This window comes from Macaca nemestrina, chromosome 14 (assembly GCF_043159975.1).
Source record: "Macaca nemestrina isolate mMacNem1 chromosome 14, mMacNem.hap1, whole genome shotgun sequence".
Lineage (NCBI taxonomy): Eukaryota > Metazoa > Chordata > Mammalia > Primates > Cercopithecidae > Macaca > Macaca nemestrina.
Genome location: NC_092138.1, coordinates 14,788,186 through 14,808,557, shown reverse-complemented (window position 1 = coordinate 14,808,557; position 20,372 = coordinate 14,788,186). Strand labels below are relative to the sequence as shown.

The following is a 20,372-nucleotide window of genomic DNA, read 5'->3' as shown; positions in this document are numbered from 1 at the left end:
ACATCCCTAAATGCTGGGAATAGTGAGGGAAACAAGGTAAAGTCCTTGCTCTTTTGGAGCTGGTGTTTTAGTTAGGGAAGGCAGTCAACAAACAGGAAGATAATCAAATAAGTGAGAAAGCGTTTGATAGCATCAGGTGCTCTGACGAAAATAAAACAGGGTGATAGCATGAGAGGGAGCAAACAGGTAGATTGGAGGAATTACTCAGAATTAGGCACTCAGGGAAGACCTTTCAAGGAGCTGAAATTTGAGCTAAAATGTAAAGAAAAGAAATAGCCATACAAAGACCAGAGAGAAGACCCTCCTGGGTGGGGGGAAACAGCTCTTGCAAAGGTCCTTGAGATTGCCATGAGCTGAGCCTATTCAAGGCAGAGTGGGAAACAGTCTGAAGGGTGGGCAGGAGGCAAAGCAAGCAGGGCTTCACAGGCCAGAGGAAGGAGCTGAGACTTTAACATCACTAGATCTGAGCTCCACTTACCAAAATAATCCCCTGGCTACTGTATGGAAAATATGTATGGGAGGAGGGGGATAGGAGTGGAAGCAGAGAACCCCTCAGGCAATAACCGCAGCATCCAGTAGACAGAGAGGAGGGGCTGCACATGGCTTGGGTGGCCGTGGAAATACATCTGGGTTATACTGAAAAGGTTAAATAGGATTTTGCAGATGGATTTGACAATTCAGTATCTTATGACCACTGGGCAATGGGAGGAGTCTAAAGGGAAAGGCAAGCATTTACAAGTCTGACTCTACTATTTAGGCAATTGTTAACCAACAGCCTGTTCTGGAAACAGAACATGGCCCCAGGGGACATAAGACATGAAGGATGACCCAGGCAGACTGTCAATCAGCAAGCAGGGGCACGTCCCCAGCCACAGGGTCAGAGTCAGAAGCACGGTCTAGCCCCAAGAACAAGGGCCGTCAAGGTCCTGGGGGAGCAGAGTGCTGGGGGTGGGGATGGGGACCAAGGCAGGGACTCAGGAAAGGGAAGAAGGTGGGCATGAGAGCCAGAGAGCAGGGCAGAGCAACAGAGAGAGCAGACTAAGGGCCCATACAAAGGGCTGGGCTTGGGCTTCTCCATTCCCTCCCCGGTAAGGGTACAATTGGTCCTAGAGCTGGGGTGGGGCCAAGCCTGTATTTAGGGGCCTATTTGTTCAGCTAGGCCAAGGGGCTAGGCAGGTACTGAGAAGACCACAGATCACAAAGGATGCTCTATTTTTAAAATATAGATAACCCTTTCTTTAATAACAAAATTTCCAGCCTATGTTCCGATTATCAAGTGAGTCATTCTGACAACCCTATTTATTTCTCTTTCACTCAAAGCATCTGACCATTATCACATTTCTAATGTTGAAGTGGAGATATGAAGATTTTAAAAGTTCCCAATTGGATGCCTCTAAAGTGAGGGCTCTTTTAGGAAAAAAGTTAAACCTTGCTTTTAAATATCATTGTTCCCCATTCTTTGTGTTTCAGTTACCACATTAAAAAAGATGATGATACCATTTGACCCAGCAATCTCATTACTGGGTATATATCCAAAGGAATCTAAATCATTCTATTATAAAGATACAAGCAAGCGTGTGTTCGTCGCGGCACTATTCACAATAGCAAAGACATGGAATCAACCCAAATCCCCATCAATGAAAGACTGGATAAAGAAAATGTGGTACATATACACCATTAAATACTATGCAGCCATAAAAAAGAACAAGATCATGTCCTTTGTAGGGACATGGAGGGAGCTGGAAGCCATTAACTTCAGAAAACTAACCCGGGAACAGAAAACCACACACCGAATGTTCTCACTTATAAGTGGGAGTTGAACCATGAGAACACATGGACACAGGAAGGGGGACATCACACACTGGGGCCTGTCAGCAGGGGGTGTGGGGAGGGAGAGCATCAAGATAAATAGTTAATTAATATAGGGCTTAATACCTAGGTGAGGTAATAAGGTGATAGGTGTAGCAAACAACCATGGTACACATTTACCTATGTAACAAACCTGCACGTTCTGTACATGTATCCTGGAACTTAAAAATAAATTAAAAATTTTTTTAAAGTTAAATAAAACCGTCTTTCATAGAATAAAAAGCAAAAAAGAAGATGGCTATCCCTTTTGCTTTCAAAAGCAATGAACAATGATCTAAAACCATGTAAATAAGAACAGCAGCAATCTGGAGAAAGAATTATTAAAGAACAATCAGAGTGAAGAAGAAACTCAGAAATAATCTTATCTTGTGTTACAGAAGAGAAAATAAGATCTAGGTGGTATCAATGTCCAGCATGTGCCAGAAAAGAAGTAAACGTTTATCAAATGAACAAAGCTTGGCCCTCTCATTCTCTGTCCAATGCTCTTCTTGCCACCAGAGAATCCCCATTAATACTGTATTCGGAGTCCACTCAAGTGCAGTCCGGCACCTGTGTATATTGCGGACTTAGGGGCCACCCTACAATGCTTAAATGAGAGTGACACAGCACCTACCCAATAGCTTGGCAAAAGCCCTGACTGTGTTTGGGTGACTCACCCTGGTTTACCGGAGTGATAGACCAAAAGCATGTAAAATGGCATGTCACCACCGTAACTAGAGCAGACAGTTCTCACATCTATTTTGGAATCTAGGGCTTTGGCATGAACAGAGATTTCAGAGTTTCAAAAACACATCCCCCGCCCCCCTTTTCGTTTTGGTAGACTCATCTTCAAGATCTAGAGCAGCCGTTTCCAAATCTTCTTTTGCGGAAAAAATGTTTGTACATACAAATAACTGCATATTTATTTATAAATTAGATACATGTATATCTGTCATTGTATATTATGCACATTATAAAACCTATACAATAGAAATTTTGTAAAGAGGTGATAAAAATAAAGTATCAGTAGAAGTCTGAATAATTTCTTCCTGCACCCCAGTGGATCACTGTATGTACCCTGCTCTGGAAGCCACAGTTCTAGGACCTCCAATTCACCATCTGACAAACCAGGAAGGAGACTGCACTCCTGTTTATGGCGCTGAGTGTACACTCCCAAGACCCAGTCTTGAGCCAGCTGAACAGAGCCTCTTCTCTGAACCTTGCCTGCACTGCCTCAGATCTATTATAAAGAGTCCACCTAAAAGAATGGTAACCAGCACACACTGCCCAACACTTTCTCCCATTTAAGTGACACTGGATCTCAAGAGAAGGGAGGAGAAGGAGGGAGAGGCTCTGAGATCCTGTCTCAATCATAAGCTTGGGGATTGCAAAGAACATCTACTTAACACTCACTACCAACCCACTGACAAAAATGCAAGAGAATAGAACCCCATGCATCTAACACTCAGAACATTCTAGCTCCTGCTTTCTAGCAACAATCGGTTTAGTAATATTTTCGCCTTTCCTCTCCTGTGGTTTCTTAGGGAAGTGGTGAGAGTGTTTATTTATCGAAGTGCCAAGCAAAATGTCTTCCCTCCGCAGACCACAGTGGCTGTCACAGCTGGTCACACAACGCTCTCCTCTGGCTCACATCCCAGCCCTCAAGGACGATGACTAGACTACTTCCTAGGACACTTGACTGACTGATTTTTTCACCCTAGCCAAGTCCTTTGAAGCAATTAATTATTAAGTGGGGCAGCAAAATGCTCACCCGAGCAGGAGGAATGATTTGGGAAGCTCTGCTGCTGAATCGCTTCCACTAAGACAGTCACTCTTAACCCAGACTGTAAGCAAATGAGTAATTAGAACTAGCCCCGGAGTGAGTCATTCCTTATTTAATGAATTCAACTTTAAAATCAGAACATGATTCCCGAAGGGAACGAGCTTCCTGTGGGAAGTCTGTTTCCCCTGCAGCGTGTCTCTACCAAGAATTCTGTTTGCTGCAAGACACTGGGTCCCCAGCCTTCTCACCACTCCTTCTAGGGTGATGGAAGTCTCTGGGGCGTCAGCAGGTCCTGGCATGCTGTGCTGGAAAACCAAAGCCTTGCACACCGTCCCATATACACAAGAGCTCTGCTCATTGAACCACAGAGATCACCCATAGTTAAGCAAAATATGTTGTCTCTTTGGATCATTCATTTGCCATAATTGAAAAATAGATGTAGTTCCTTAGTTATCCATTCTGTTTTAGCAAGAAGCAGTTGAGTCGTTTTAGCTGTGTTCAATGTCATCTAAGATAGCTGGGCCAGGAATCTGAGAATAAGGATGTAATCCCAGCTTTCCAGAATATTCACCCAACCATGTGACATTGGGTAAATTTTCTCACCTCTCAGGCTTTCCCGTTTGTAGAAGAATCCTGAGGATATGTTAGATCAGAGACCAGCACACGTTTTATATGAAGCCTTAGATTGTAAATTTCAAGCTTTGCTGGCAAAATTTTAAAAGTTAAAAGTTGAAGAGGCAAATTGGAGGATATGCTATAGGTACTTTTATCATCATCTCAAACGTAGCTGTTCACTTGAAGGCCAGAAACAAATGGTGCTGGGCCCACCACAGGCTGTATGTTGCTAACCCCTGTGGCTAGACCTTCCTCAATCCTCCCTTTAACTCTCGAAAGCTATGAAAAATACTCCTGTCCCCAAGTTCCCATCCTCATAGTAAAAAGACCTCAAGCCACAGTCTTGGATTTTTTTTTTTACCTTGACACTCAGCAAAAGAATCAGAGTTAAGAGCTAGAAAGCATTTAAGTTGTGCTCAAATCCAATCTTCTTGTTTTGTGGATGAGGAAAATGAAGCTCTAGAAGGTGGACAGTCTTGTCTGTGGTCACCCGGCTGCTTGGCAGAGGAGCCAACACCAGGTTTCATCTGAGACATTAATGCAGAAAGACAGCAGCCACCTGAACCACTGCTATGCTTCCACTGTGGGATGCTATATCTCATAAAATGCACTATTTGTGGAGAATTAGCCAACTACAGAATTGAAGTGATGCACACTATTGGTGTCTTAAGATGTAAAATACAAAATCTTTGCAAGATAAAATGCACTGAGCTTGTATCAGGAACAAGGCACTAAGCTTCCTTACAACACAGTAAATACTCAAAATTTCTAAATCCTCTTTCAAGTGATATAAACTTCTCATGAGTATTTCAGTTGTCAGAACAAAAAAAAAAAAAAAAAAAAAAATCCCAGAGTTCCAAAGATGAGAATAGCTCCAGAGGAAAACACAAAAGAAAAGGTAAAAAGCTTTTGAAACGACTGCAAAATAGGAATCTGCAGAGCCTGCTCAGGACTTTATGTCTTGTCCTCTAAGCTGTTCTTGGCCTCTTCTATCCTAGAGGAGCTGCCGACCTAAACTGTGGTGCTGTCTTCAAGAATTCAATAGGTGTGATAATTCTGAATTTTTGTTTTGCTAATCCGATACTGCAACTATAAACAAAAACAGGAGATGCCTTCTGCTCTGTGGAGGCCTCCTAGCTCCTGCAGAAGCAACTCCAGCTACTATGTGCTTATCAGCAGCTGGAGACTATAGATGCCATTCAATAAGAACATTCAGGATAGCCCGAGCATGTGCAATGCTAAAATGACGCTTAAAACAGCACTTTGTATGAGTTCCTTCTAATTTAGGACATTTAACACATTTGTCTGTATTTGTGTTAAATATGTTCCCAATTCATTGTTTGATCTCCAGTTCAATTTCCGATGTGTTTTCATGCACCAGTGTTTTCAATATTAAACAAACAAAGCAGGAATTTTAAGAATTTAATACACTGGGTAACTGCAACTGCATTAAAGTGCATAGGGAAGAAATTGCTAATGCATTAACACTGATTGCCTCTAGGAGGGGGCAAGCTGGGACTTTTGTTTTGTTTTGTTTTGGGTTTTTTGCTCATTTATGCTTTTTTGTGATTTCTAAATTTTTTAGAAGATGATGTACAAGCTTTATAATGAAAAATAAAGCAAATAGCAATCACGAAACCCTGTGGTAGGGACAAGTCTAATTAGAACGAGGGTTGGCCAGTCCATCACCAGCTAGCAGGAACCATAAGGGAAAGGTGATTCCACAGGATTCATAAACAGCTTCTGCATTTCCACGGGACGTAACACAAAAGAAATTTCAAAAACACCACTGCAGGCCAGGTATGGTGGTTCACTCCTGTAATCCCAGCACTTTGGGAGGCTGAGGCGGGCAGATCACAAGGTGAAGAGATCAAAACCACCCTGGCCAGCATGGTGAAAGCCCATCTCTACTAAAAATACAAACATTAGCTGGGCGTGGTGGCATGTGCGTGTAGTCCCAGCTACTCAGGAGGCTGAGGCAGGAGAATTGCTTGAATCCAGGAGACAGAGGTTGCAGTGAGCTGAGATCACGCCACTGCACTCCAGCCTGGCAACAGAGCAAGACTCCGTCTCAAAAAACAAAAACAAACGAACAAAAAACAACAGCGCATCACTGCTAATGCATATGTCCTGAGACATCTGAGTCAAAGGGAAGAAATGGCTTAGCATCTGGGGGAAAATGGTGGGAAAAAAGACACCAAAGGCATGAGAAAAGGGTAAATTTGTCTGAGCCATGGCCATGGAACTACAGAAAGGGAGAAAAGAGACAGGAGACTGTTCACGTCAGACAGGCAGGGAGGAAGACCAAACCTGGTAGAGGGTAAGATAAGGAACTCACCATGGTATAACCACAGCAGCCTTGGGCTGTCAGAGGCTTCACCAGTGACAGATCGGAGCAACTGTGTGGTGCATGAAAGGCATACGCACAGACAATGCAGCAGCCCCACCAGTCACCTGTTATGTGTTCGGGTGGAGGGTGGGTGGGATCAAGAGCATGGCATGCCTGATGGATGAGGACAATACTCTTCTTACATGTGCAAAATGCCTTTGCATGTTCACACACAGACTTTATAGAGTTTCAATGAAACCACGTTAAGCCATCTATGGTTAGGGCTAGACACTGCAAGCAACCTTTTGAACATCCCTGCCTCCACCTTCCACACACTTTCCATCACACGCACAACACAAGCATGCATTCACATATACACTAAGCACAAGCACACACATGCACATACACAAACATTTGCAGGGAGGGTGCTAAAGGGTGGCTTGTGAGAGTTAGTTTTACCATTCTCTTAATTTCCATCTATTCTTCAATAAAGATACTTTCTGGATCATATGCAAAAGCAGCTTCACATGATCCTTTAATCTAACACCCATTGCCACCCCCAAGACTCTCCTTTATAGAAATTCTGGTGTCTCCACTGTGCTTTCATTTTGCCAGTAAGGGGAAAACAAATATTTTCAACTCTTATTACAGTTGAAAGCCATGCGTGGCTTTTCTACTATGTTTATGCCAGCCTGCACCACTGCTATGGCAGACACCAGTGATCTTCATTGTGTGTCTGTAATTGCCAGTTACCAAGTCTCACATGATTAATTTCACTCCCCTTCTCTACCACAATCCAGCATTCTTCCATAATGAGAACATATACTCTACTGATAAAATGCAGAAGCACGGTGCTATCTACACTATGGGGAAACCTGCTCCATTTTGCATGTGAATTTATTCAGATTAATAAATCCTTAAAATGTCATTTTCACCTAGAACAATTCCCACTGTAAATTTTTTCTTCTCTTGAAATTCTCATAAGCTCTAAGCGGCACTCTTCGAATGGTTTGCCATTCTCATCTGAAGTTTTCCACAGCACTAATCAGCACTAATTCTCTCAGATCCTGTAACCGAGCAACTTTTGGGTGAGTTTTGAAAACTTTCCCGTTGCCCAGTGGTGCCTAGGAACTGATTTTGTTTTTTCTCCACCCTGACATAGCCAACTTGAGACCTAATCCTCCAGCTGTCATACGGCTGAATGGGGTCACACATTTTCCCAGAACAACACTGCATTAATCTGGGCAATAATAGTCTGCCCAGCTGTCTTTGAGAAACTTGAAAAGAATGGAAAAAGCTGGTCTGATAAATGGGTGGTCATGACCCCAGAGGGCCATGGCAGTGCCAGAGATATCCCTACTAATCACACCATCTAAGACAAGGTGACAGGACATTCCCATGACCTCACAGAGATAGATTCCATAAGTGACGACTTTCTTCTCCCAACCTGATTTTTAAAAAATTTTAAATTAGGCAACACTTTTTTTTTTTTGAGACAGAGTTTCGCTCTTGTTGCCCAGGCTGGAGTGCAATGGCATGACCTCGGCTCACTGCAACCTCCAACTCCTGGGTTCGAGCAATTTTCCTGCCTCCACCCCCAAGTAGCTGGGACTACAGGCATGTGCCACTACGCCCAGCTAATTTTGTATTTTTAGTAGAGACGGGGTTTCACCATGTTGGTCAGGCTGGTCTCAAACTCCTGACCTCAGGTGATCCACCCGCGTCAGCCTCTCAAAGTACCAGGATTACAGGCGTAAGCCACTGTGCCCGGCCATTAGACAACACTTTTAACAGGGCTCAAGCTGCTGATCTTGACCCATTTATAAATCTAGTTCCAAAATATGTGATTTGAGACCCCTAGACAAGAATCTGAACCACTATATCCATATTGGGAACAGTGATAACAAAGGTAAGTGGTGACATTGAGTCTCCACCACTGTGTTTGAAGCTCTGAGAAGCAACAGTAGTATGTAACTCTCTCGATGACTCCAACAACTCAACAAAATCATGCTGGCCGTAGACTCTCTGTGTGATGCTGACATACCCCTGAAACCTTCCTGGGTCTCTATATTCTCATCTTTAACATAAAGAGGTTGAATTTTCAACTCAATGTCTCTGAGACAAGAGCAGGACCTGGATGGTAGGAGTCCACAGACTATGTCCCTACCATGTAACCAGCGACCCTGTCTCCACAACTCTGCCTCTCACTGTGCCTTGTATCCACTGCCACCTCCCTAGTTGCATTCTCTCTGCCTGCTTCAGCCCTTGCACATCTATTCTCTGGGCTCCTCCAGTGGTTCCTGTGTAGTCTGTGCCTCCAACCCAGTGGTTTCTAACCAGAGAACTATTTTGCTTCCCAGGGGAAACTTGGCAATATCTGGAGACATTTTGGTTGTCAAGATTGGTGGGGTCCTTCTGGCATCTACCGGGTAGAATCTAGGGAAGCTACTAAACATCCTACAAGCACAGGAACCCCCCAAAAAGAACTGTCTAGCTCAAGAAGTCAGTGGTTCTGAGGTTGAAAAACTCTGCTCCAGCCATATCTGCCTCTAATCCATTCTCTACACATCACCAGAGTTATACAAAATACAACTCCCATGGCATTGACATCATTCCCATACCTGAAATCCCTCAGTGCCTCCCAGCTGCTCTCAGGTTAAAGTCTAAATTCTCCTGCAAGTCACACGAGGCCCATAATCTGGCCCTCTCCTAACTTTCTGCCTCACCTTCACCATCCCCCAGAACCTCTTCCCTGAAACCACACTCACACCTCATGCAGGTGAAACACACCACTCTATTTTCAACTTTTCCTGTCCGTCTCTCCCATTTATTCCTTAGCCCACTGGTTTTATGTCAGACACTCCAATGGGACTAAAAAGGAACGGATGCCCTGAAGGCAGCTCAAGGCACTGATACCCAGTGGGGCACACAGAAAAGTGAGCACACAATTCAATCAGCAGAGGCAGAACTTTGTCGTCGCCTCTGTGATCCCACTGCCATCTCCCCAGTGGGCTGTGAGCCTCCAGAAGAGAAAGCATCTCCATGTCTTCATCATGATAGTCCACAGGAACTTGGACACGGTAAGTGTGGTCTACAGGGTATACAACTTACATTTGTCACAATTGTTGCATTAAGGAATGAATGAATTCCTAGCCTCTTTAAGTTTGGCTCTAGCACAGAAATAAAAAGAAATGAAATATGAAAATATAGAGATGAAACAAAATTCTTCATAGTGCATGACCTCAAAAGCCCAGAAACAAGGCCCATTCACATAGACGGAAACATCTTCTTTGTTTAGAGCTCTCATCTGTCTCTCTTCTCTTTATAACTCTGAGAAATGTAAATCTATAAAACAGGTATCTGTCTAATGGAATGCCTGAATCCCATTGCTTGACACTCAAAGACAAGAGCCGTGGAGCAGAATTTGACTAGTAACAGAGGTACAACGGCATACAGAACGCAGAGCTACAACTGCAGTGGAAATCATACTTTGAATTTTGTGGTACCTAAGATAATTTTGCTCTTACTCGCCAGGCACAGTGGCTCACACCTGTAATCCCACCACTTTGGGAGGCCGAGGCAGGCAGATCACAAGGTCAGGAGATCGAGACTATGCTGACTAACATGGTGAAACCCCGTCTCTACTAAAAATACAAAAAGTTAGCTGGGCATGTGGCGGGCGCCTGTAGTGCCAGCTAATTGGGAGGCTGAGACAGGAGAATGGTGTGAACCCGGGAGGTGGAGCTTGCAGTGAGCCGAGTTCGCACCACTGCACTCCAGTCTGGGCGACAGAGTGAGACTCCGTCTCAAAAAAAAAAAAAAAAAAAAAAAAAAGAAAAGAAAAAGAAAGAGAAAAAAAGATAATTTTGCTCTTACTCTAAACTGAGAGAATCATTGTATTTATTGAAAAATTAACAATCCTATTGTTTCTACTTCTCTTGCTTTTTAATTGAGTCTATATCCTGAAAGTTATTATGACTTGTCTGAACTTTAAAACCCACAAAGATGCTCTGTCAGGGGACAAATCTCCCGGAGAAAATAATTTGATTAGATATCAATAGAGCTACTGTGGACTTTTGAAGAGAGAGATCTATCAGTTTGGCTTTACAGCTGGTAAAAGAATGTAAGATGGTTCTTTAAAACAACTGGGAAAATTGAAAAGGTAGCTTATGCATTCCTGTCCTGTCACGAGATTCTTTAAAGTTTTTTGCAGTTAATTATAATGGTTTGTCTATTGGCCATACAGTTGCTATGTCAAAATCACACCTAGTATTTAGCAGTGGAACCTCATAATAGAAAATGGAGCAAAACAGATATCCCTAACTGAATGGGATGAAGAGTATGGAGGAAAGTTTGACCAGGTTCCCTTTCACATCTTGGGGGATCATAAGGCAGCAGGCTTAGGCTTCCATACACCCCATAACAGTCATTCAACCCATCTGGGCCTCCAAACTGTATTCTCATCTAAGCTTCCATCTTTGCAGACAAGGCACAGTCACAATTCCAGTTGTGAGATGTCCTTTCTCTTTTCTTCTCTATTAGCCACACCCTCCTTCATTTAACCTTGGGATAATCACGACCTTCAGAAAAAATGATTTTCACTCAGAGCAATATTCCAAGCATATAGGAAGAAACTCAGAAAACCGTTAGTGACCAGAAATGAAAACTGCTTTTCTTTCATTTGCAAAACACACAAAAACAGATAATCTGCTGAAAAACACAGACAAGCAACATGGACCCAGAGGCCCTCGGGCTAAGCAAATTAATTTGGCATGGAACTTACAGAGTTCATTGTTAAGATCGATAACAAAAGTCATTTATAACAAGAGTGTTGTCATTATCATCACCTCTTATAGCCCAATTGAAGGCAAATAGTGTCTTCTAAGATCCCATCTTTCAGGCTTTGCACACTTTCCCTCCATCCATGGAATTTTAGCATCCAGTTGTCCAGTTCTCCTTCTAACCATCAAAGCTGCCTTTCAGGAAAAGATTTTGCAAGAATTTTTTACATGTCACTGCAAATTGGTTGCTGCTACCGATCTCAACGGTATCTGCATTCCAAGCCATACCCTTATTATAGACTAAAAAGTTTTCTCCTATGAAATAAATTCTTGACTTGAAGCTGGAGGTGAAGGTGATCTTCCGGGGACAGAGTGACCTGCCCTCTTGAAACTGCCCAGTACCCAGATTTTCAATGATGAAACCAAAATGACAAAGTTAAGAAAATGCATGTTTGTATTCAAAGGTTCCAATAACTTTATTCTGTGTGTACTTGTTTTCGATTTAATGAATTTCATTAACTTAATTTAAACAAATATTGGAAATTAGTAAGAATGTAAGGCGTCTGCAGCAAACAGTGTGGTGAGATTCTTCCTTGAAGTAAGGAGAGTCCTTCAATACAAAGATGCCTAGAAACACACATATTATTGTTATTTTTAAAAATGTAACAAATTTCGGGGTTGCGGTGGACACTTCACTTTTTTTTAGCTTGTATCAAAACTGTTGGACAATGTAAATGAAGGATCAAGAACAAGAAGCTCGGGGGACATAAATGGGATGACCAGTGTAGAGATACTTGTGGAGAACTCTTTACTGCCACCAATTTAATTGTGATTACAGTGACAAACATCACCATCCAACAGAACTTTCGGTGATAAATTATCTCAGTCTCAGTGTCCAATATGGCAGCCAACCAGCCACATGTGGCTACTGAGCACTGGGAATCTGGCTAGTGTCACTGAGGAAATGGATTTTTAATTACAATGAATTTAAACTTAGTTTAATACAGCCACACATGACTAATGATTACCGTACTGGACTGGTGTAGGTCTAACCCCATTAGTCCTTTCATATATAATTTTAGAAATACTTTATACCAGTGAACTCTCTCCAGGAGAAAGTATTAGAGCTGCCAGTATCATACAGCCTTCCAGCTGCAAAAAGCTTATTTACTAAGAACATAGTTTACGGCTCACTCCACCCCATACACTAACCCATTACCCATCATATGTGGAATCGGTGCCTCCTTTGTTTTTTCCAGAGAGAGCCTGCAGCACCACCCTTTGGGATGAAGAGACTGACTTACCCTCACCCAGAGGAAGTTCTTCTTCTTGCTCGCTGGGGGAAGGAAGCAGGGGCTGCAGGGGTTCCATGTTAATGATGAGCTGTTTGTTCAAGGAGTGGGAACTGCGGCTCTGAGAAATGTTGGCTCTGAAAACAGATGCAAGACAGACAGGGTTGGTTTCCATTGCAAACACTGGCCCCTCCATCTCAGCGGCCTGCCAAAGCTCCTACTTTGTGTGTAGAGGGAACCACCTCTAGACATAGCACGAATTGAGCCAGTAGTAAAGACGACATAACATTCAAGATAAATGCCCCTTTCTGCCCTTAAGTTCCTGACAAAATATCCCTATGTTCTACTGCAATCCAAAGAAAGAAAATACAGTTCCTAATATGTCACCAGCCCTGAGCATGCTAGGTGACAGCCTGGGTATTTAAAAAAAAAAGCAAGAAGAAACAAAAAGAGATGCGAGGCAGCTAGCACTGAACTAGATATGCAGAAAGGTGAATGAAGGCCATGGCTCGGAGAAATTTAACAACCACCAACAAACAAAAACAAAACCCCCTGCCAGACAGATGGCACAGATGTTCCACAGCTATAAGCTATCTTTGTGTTGCTGGATGTCCAGTGTTTAATATCAGTGTTTAATACTCTCAAAGTTACACCCTACTCACTAACTGGCCACGGCTCTACTTTCTTCCCTGGAAAGGAGCATGCAGGTGTGTCAGTGGCTGAGACCAGCAGCAGATAGCAAGGAACTGTGCAGGTATCTCATTAAGCCTATTGGTTGGCAGCCGGGGAGCCCACTTGCCCTACCTGCTGCAGAGATACCAGCTGTTTGCCCTAGTCAGACTGCAGGTTTGCAGTTTTGAGCATGCTTCCCCGCTCCCCATGCTTCCTGTCAAAACCAAAAACAGTGCATACTTTGAAAAGGTGTCAAATATTTCCTTCCCCTGAAAGCCTTCCCGGATTGCTCCTCCCAATGCACACAGTCTCTCTCTCTTCCTCTCTCTCTCTCTTACTTTCTCTTCTTTCATAAGTCACTGCATTTTTCACCTCTGTCTCTGTCTAGTTATTGGTGTACTGATCATCCCCACCTTGATAAGCACCTTAAGAGCAGACACTGAGCCAGCCATACTCGTGCATCTCACTTGGCATCTTATGAAAATATGTTTAGGTTTGAAACTGAAGTAAACTGAATGCAATCCTGGCTTGACATATATTGTCATTTCAGCCTGGTCAGAGTGTTCCCTAGACCGGCTGACAAGACTAACTTCTAGCCTGAGTGTTTCTGTTGGGCAAGAGGAGTGGGGAAGAGCAAGATGCCTGCTAGCATCTTGAATTAAAAGCTCCCATGGCTGGCATGGGCTAGAAAAGAAATTTATGAGGACTTGCTTAGCTATGGAGTCCTTTTCTTCATTATTTCATTTTATAGCCATTTACTCTGCAGCTGATATATGCGTATTGGACATTCTGCTTTGTTCTAGATAACTGCAGTCCTCACCTTAAGTAATTCACTGTCTAGAACCATAAATTTTAAGCTTTCTGGTCTGAGACCTACATTAATAAATACTTTTTGTTTTTTTTTGAGACAGAGTCTCACTCTGTCACCCAGGCTGGAGTGCAGTGGTGTGATCTCAGCTCACTGCAACCTCTGGCTCCTGGGTTCAAGCAATTCTCCTGCCTCAGCCTCCCGAGTAGGTGGGACTACAGGTGGGTGCCACCACACCTGGCTAAATTTTTGTATTTTTAGTAGAGATGGGGTTCACTGTGTTAACCAGGATGGTCTCCATCTTCTGACCTCGTGATCCGCCCGTCTCGGCCTCCCAAAGTGCTGGGATTACAGGCATGAGCCACCGCACCCAGCCCCAAGATACACATTTTATATAATCTCCCTGTACCCAAACACATATAGGAAGAAGCACAACTGAAATTAATGTTTTTGGAACAATAGTTACATATCTATGTATAATCCACTATTATTAAAAATTCTACTTCATTTTAAGTCCTGGTCTTGATCACTACTTTATTTCATAACTACCTCCAACTTTTTTTTTTTTTTTTTTTTTTTTTTGAGACAAAGTCTCACTCTGTCACCCAGGCTGGAGTGCAATGGCATGATCTCGGCTCATTACAACCTCCGCCTCCCGGGTTCAAGTGATTCTCCTGCCTCAGTCTCCCGAGTAGCTGAGATTACAGGCATCCACCACCATGCCCAACTAATTTTTGTATTTTTAGTAGAGACAGGGTTTCACCATGTTGGCCAGGCTGGTCTCGGACTCCTGACTTAAGGTGATCGCCCACCTTAGCCTCCCAAAGTGCTGGGATTACAGGCATGAGCCACCATGCCCAGCCTCATGACTCCTTAATGTGCTATAGTCACAGCTGGAACACCATGCCTCTCATGAAGGTGACTGATGGCCAGGGTCCCATGGGAGCACGAAGGAGGGGCACCTAATCCTGTGTGAGTGAAGAGAGAGCCAGGAGTGACCTCCCAAGGGAGGCGAGGCCTGCAGCATATGCTGGTGAGCACAGTGCTTTTTACAGGGAAAGAATCGTAGCTAGAGAAATCTTTACAGAAGGAAGGAAGGGAGGGAGGGAGGAAGGGAGGGATTAAAATTTGCCATGTGCAGTTTCTTCTTCTATTGTGAAGGGTTCTCAGCTTTTGAGCTCTCCTGGGATTTATTCTGGCCATGGCCACTCACGACTATGATTCTAGCTCTGCAAAGTACAACATACTATCATTCCTGTGTGGACTGTGTAGCTTTCTGACCTCTGAAAAGCCCATCCATCCATTCTTGCACATGCAATTCTGAATTGCTCTACTCCACCTCTGACCGTCCCAGCTGGGCTGGCTGCTGTTCCTATCCCCAGGAATCACTGCTTACGCTACAACGATGCACCCTCAGTGAGCCTTTATGAGCTTATTTTGCTCCCCATCAGACCTCCTTCCAACATTCTTCAGCTGGAGATACCAAGCATCTTTCTGCCCCCACCCCACAACATTGAACTGTCCAGACAATTGCATAGCTCTAAGACAGCCTGGGTTCACTAGGCTGATATCCCAGGTATGAGCCTGCATTGGCATTGGATGGCTAAGAGGATGCCAGCTCGGCCCCTACATTCACAGGCTCCTGTTGCTCTGTTGTAGCAGAGGCCTACAGCCAGGGACAGGGGCACACAGGGCATGCCTTGTATTAGACCAGGTGACTCCTGCAGTGGATTACAACCCTGGGACTCTCCAATAATATGACTCAGAGAAGAACATTTCTTCCCTGATATGTATAAGACTCAGATAAACTCAAAGGTGGATACAACTAGAGATTTCCCTGGAGCACAAAAAAAATCCAGGGCTCTGAGCCCTATGTCAGACATGTTGACAGCCTGGGGGAAAGAGTCAGCAAAATTAAAAAACAACGTGCCAAGTCTCCCACCTTTCCCTGTGGTGATGGCCTGAATGTCTGTGTTCCCTTAAAATTCATTTGTTGAAACCTAATCTCCAATGTAACAGTCTTAAGAGGTGGGGACTTCAGGAGGTGATAAGGTCATGATCACATTAATAGAATCAGTATCCTTATAAAAGAGGTCTGAGAGAGCTTGTTTGCCCCTTCTGCCATGGGAGGACACAGCAAAAAGGCACCATCTATGAGGAAGCAGGCATTTGCCACATGCTGAATCTGCTGATGTCTTGATCTTCGACTTCCCAGACTCTAAAACTGTAATAAATAAATTTCTGTGGCCTATAAGCCACCCGGTCTATGGTATTTTGTTATAGCAACCCAACTGGACTAATGAATCTACCAACTTCTTTAAACTAAAGATCACACCTTCTTAATTCTCTCTTTAAGCCTTTTTAAAAGTGCCAACTGACCATGGCTTCATTTAAAGCAAAAGCCCACCAGCACAATTGAACTAATGACAAATATAATATCCAAATTTGAGTGGCTGTCTTCTTTTCATTTGCAAAGTGGTTTGTTTAAATATTACCTCATCTTTTTCTCTCAGTGTGTCTTGCCTATAAGACAGGCACAGTAAATATCATATTTGCAGATGAGAAAACTGAGAGTCAGAGAGCTTAGGTAATGTGACTAAAGACCCTTATATGGGCAAACTTAGGACTCAAAGCTCAAAGGCAGATAATCCGATTCCTGGTCCAAGGCTTTTGCTGTGCTCCACACTGCCTTTCTGTGTGATTTGGCCTGCAATGTCCCAAAGGAGATTCTGCTTACTACCCCTACTGTCCTCCTGTTTCTGGCTACATGAGGTCCCACTGTGTCAGGCACTTTCTTAAGTATGTGGAGATGTCCCAGTCGGCTTCCACTCTGCCCTTCCACCTGAACTCCTGAGGTAACTGTGTTGATGCCTGAGGTTCCCCTAGGCCAGGCTAGGATACGTACCATGTTTCTCCAATCTCAGAATCCATCTATCAGATGACTCTGCAAAAATGTCTGGCCCACTTTGCAGCCCACTCATGCATGTACTCCCAGCATAGAATGGTCTCCAAATGAAGTTGTCATTAAGAACTCTGTTGAAGTAGAAAGGTTTCCTTTGGGAACTACAATTATATTCTTATACTGGCAAATGTGGTTTGAATATACTTTATCCCATTTGTTTTTCTCTTTGTGCTTGTAAGATGGGCAAGAAAAATACCATATTTACAGGTGAGGAAACTGACATTATGTAACTCAACTAAAAATTGCTTATACGGGCAGAGTCAAGACTCAAAAATGGTAGCATAAAATTGTGACTAAAGTGAGACTCCTGGAGTTCCTATATCCCTCCTTGAAATTAAAAGAAGTAGTGCCAGCCTCTAAAAACTCCACCTAGAGGGATTTTAATGTGAATGTATCTGTCATATTCCAGTTTTTCATTTTTGGATGAGAGATGGTAGTAATATTATCACCACCTCATATTTCTATGGCACTTTAGAATTTTTAAAGCACTTTATTTTAATACTCATAACAGAGCCTAGAAGTTGGGCAAAGTGATGTTGTAAATCTCATTTTTTAGAGGAGCAAGCTGATGATCTGAGAAGTGATTTACCCAAGGCCATACAGCTGGCAAACAACACAGTTAAGATCAGAGCCCACCCGTGACCCCTACACAGGTGCTTGTGTCAGGTACAAATGCTGCCTCAGAGTGTCTGCTGTGGTGGCTGCTATGCCCAGGTGGCTCACACAACCAGCCCTGGGCTCACCAAGCTACAGCCCTCTGCCTCAATGGGCCTCTGGAATGAGCAGATGATTGTCACCCAGTGGCCAGTTCAGAGGGTTTTCATCAATGACGATCAGCAAGATAACATCAGAGTTAGCTTCTGCTCCTCTTTTTGAAGAAAAAGAAAAATTCCAAGAAAGTGTTCTCAGTCTGCTTCTGTTTCTCCACATAAACACACACACCTCAGCAGATGTAGGAGTCTGTGAACTTGGCATTACTTGAAGAGTAGAATCTCAGAATGTGAAGAAAATTCGCTAATTAAAGCCTTATCACCACCATTCTAGACTATCACCTCTGAACACCCACCACAAGGGAAGGAGAGCTTATTACTACATTCTCACTTTTGACAGCAACTTCAAAGAAGCCAAAATAATTGGAAAACCAAACAATTGTCCAAGAGGAACAACTTCCTACCACACAACCAGCTACTGGGATGGAAGGAGGACTTGCCCGCATGAAGGTTTCACACATCACTATGGCTCTGACCACAACGCTGTCTCTGGGGAGGTTGAGGTCCCCGGGGCAGCACCTTGGACAGATCTCATATCAAAGAAAATGAAAGGTGCTGCTGTCATCCCATACTCCTAGTTTATGTATTCATTCAACAGCTATGTATTGACCTCTACTATGTGTCAAGCACTGTGTTAGGTGCTGGGGGACATGGAGATGACCAAGATAGACACGGTCCTTTCTTCCCAGAGATTGCTTTGTAGCATTACATTAATCAAATTCTTCCTGGTGTTGTCAGAGATTTGCGAGATGCTGCAAAGAACCACGGAGGCATTCTAAGGATGTGAACTCAACAGTCTTTCATATGCCCAGGAGGAGATGGAAGAGAAAGAGCATGCAAAGCAGGTCTCAAGGGCCCCTAGGTCCTTGTTGGGAGATTTTAGAAGATTCCAGAAAAGGGAAACTATGATTTGGTGGATGCCTCAGTGTGTATCCACTTTCCTCGCACTCTGGGTTTCAGTCCACTCCAAGAAAAGTGCTTCACTCCAGCAAGCCTGCTCCGTTCACCCTTCCACCACCTGATACCAAGAGCCTGGCTACTCAAAGTGTGGCCCATGGACCAGCTGCATGGCCATCATCTGAGAACATGTTAGAAATGCAGATTCTCAAGCATCACTCCAGGCTTCTTGAATCAGAATCTGATTTTAACAGAATCCCAAGGTGCTCCCTGTGCAAGTTACAATTTGAGAAACCCTGAGCTAGAAAGCCTTGGTTTCCATAAATTATTCAAACCAAAATTTACAAGAGAAGTATTTAAAAAATTATTTATTGACCTCATTAACCATCCAAAGATGGTAACTTTGAGACTCAAAAAGCCTTATCTTTTGGAATATGTTTTTCTGAAAGTATATTGTAAAAACAAAGTTTCCTGTTTTGTGCTACCAGGAGAACTCCCTCAGCATCAAGTATTTAAGATCAAATATTTGAGCTTCAACCTGAAAGAATAAAATTCATGCTGAGCCACTTGGGGGTAGTTCTGCCTCCACTACCAGCTTCTAAGAAAATGCCAGGTGCTCTCAGGGTGCTACAGAGAAAAGAGCTGAGAACACAGAAGCAGGACACTGGGGTTCTAGGCTTAGGTCTGCCATCAGAAAAAGTCAGGACCTTGGATAAAAGACTTAACCTGTCTGATACTCAAGTTTCTTTGTCTACAAAACAGAAGCATCAAACCAGGCAATCCCTGAGGTCATTTCCAGTTCAAAGATTCTGAAAGGAATGAAATGATATATTTTATCATTTCCTCTTCATTTCTGCTGCATTGAATAACTACAACTCGGGGAAGAGGAGGGAACCATAAAGATTTTTCTCATTGGTGGGTAGGCTGCATGACTCTCAGGATCTGCACGGACGTGCCTGCAGCCAAGGTGCTCCAGCTTCTCTAATCCTGTGGTCTTCTGCTTCTTACAGTGTGATAGCCTGGTTTTGCAGACTTTCACATTACACCTTCTCACCAGGTCACCCCAAGGCAGAAACAAATTTTCTTCTGTATATGTCTACATGGGATATCTTGCCAACTGCACTTCTGCTCCCCCGTGTGGGAGAGAAGTATCATCTGGATGCTTCTCCAGGCTAACTTAGCCACACTTCTGTGGGGCCACAGCCTCCTCCTGCCCAACAACCCCAAGAGACAGGGTGGAGAGGCACCCAGCTCACTTAGTCACCCTGGAAATGGAGGAAACTGGGAAAACCCAAGCATAAAGGAAATACCTCTGGGTTTCAAAGATGGGGAAGAAAGGGCAGGTGCAAACCACTGTATGGGGGACTTCCTAAATAATTTAGCTCATAGTGATCTTTCCTTAAAAAGTGGGAGGCATCATGATGAGAATGTTCAGCTTTAGATATGCAGCATATTTGAGGTTTAGGATGGACAATGATTTGTGTAAATTGTGGTAGTGGGAAGTCCAACATGGCAAGAAAACATTTAATTCTTAAGAATGACTGCATATCGTCACCTTAATGGAGATGTGTACTCTTGAGCCAACAATGACTAAGTCCTTCTTCCTCTGCATGGC

General features: G+C 43.4%; 1 protein-coding gene across 4 annotated transcripts in view; it reads right to left on the bottom strand.

Annotated features, from left to right (window-relative positions):
- The window catches only part of LOC105498745 (FERM domain containing 3), a 294,366-nt gene that overhangs the window by 25,113 nt on the left and 248,881 nt on the right, over positions 1-20,372 (bottom strand). For all 4 annotated transcript variants that reach the window (XM_011771041.2, XM_011771039.2, XM_071077625.1 and 1 more), the window contains one exon: positions 12,661-12,785. In XM_011771041.2, coding sequence (XP_011769343.2) covers positions 12,661-12,785 — 125 coding nt within the window. The remainder of the gene's footprint in view (positions 1-12,660; positions 12,786-20,372) is intronic.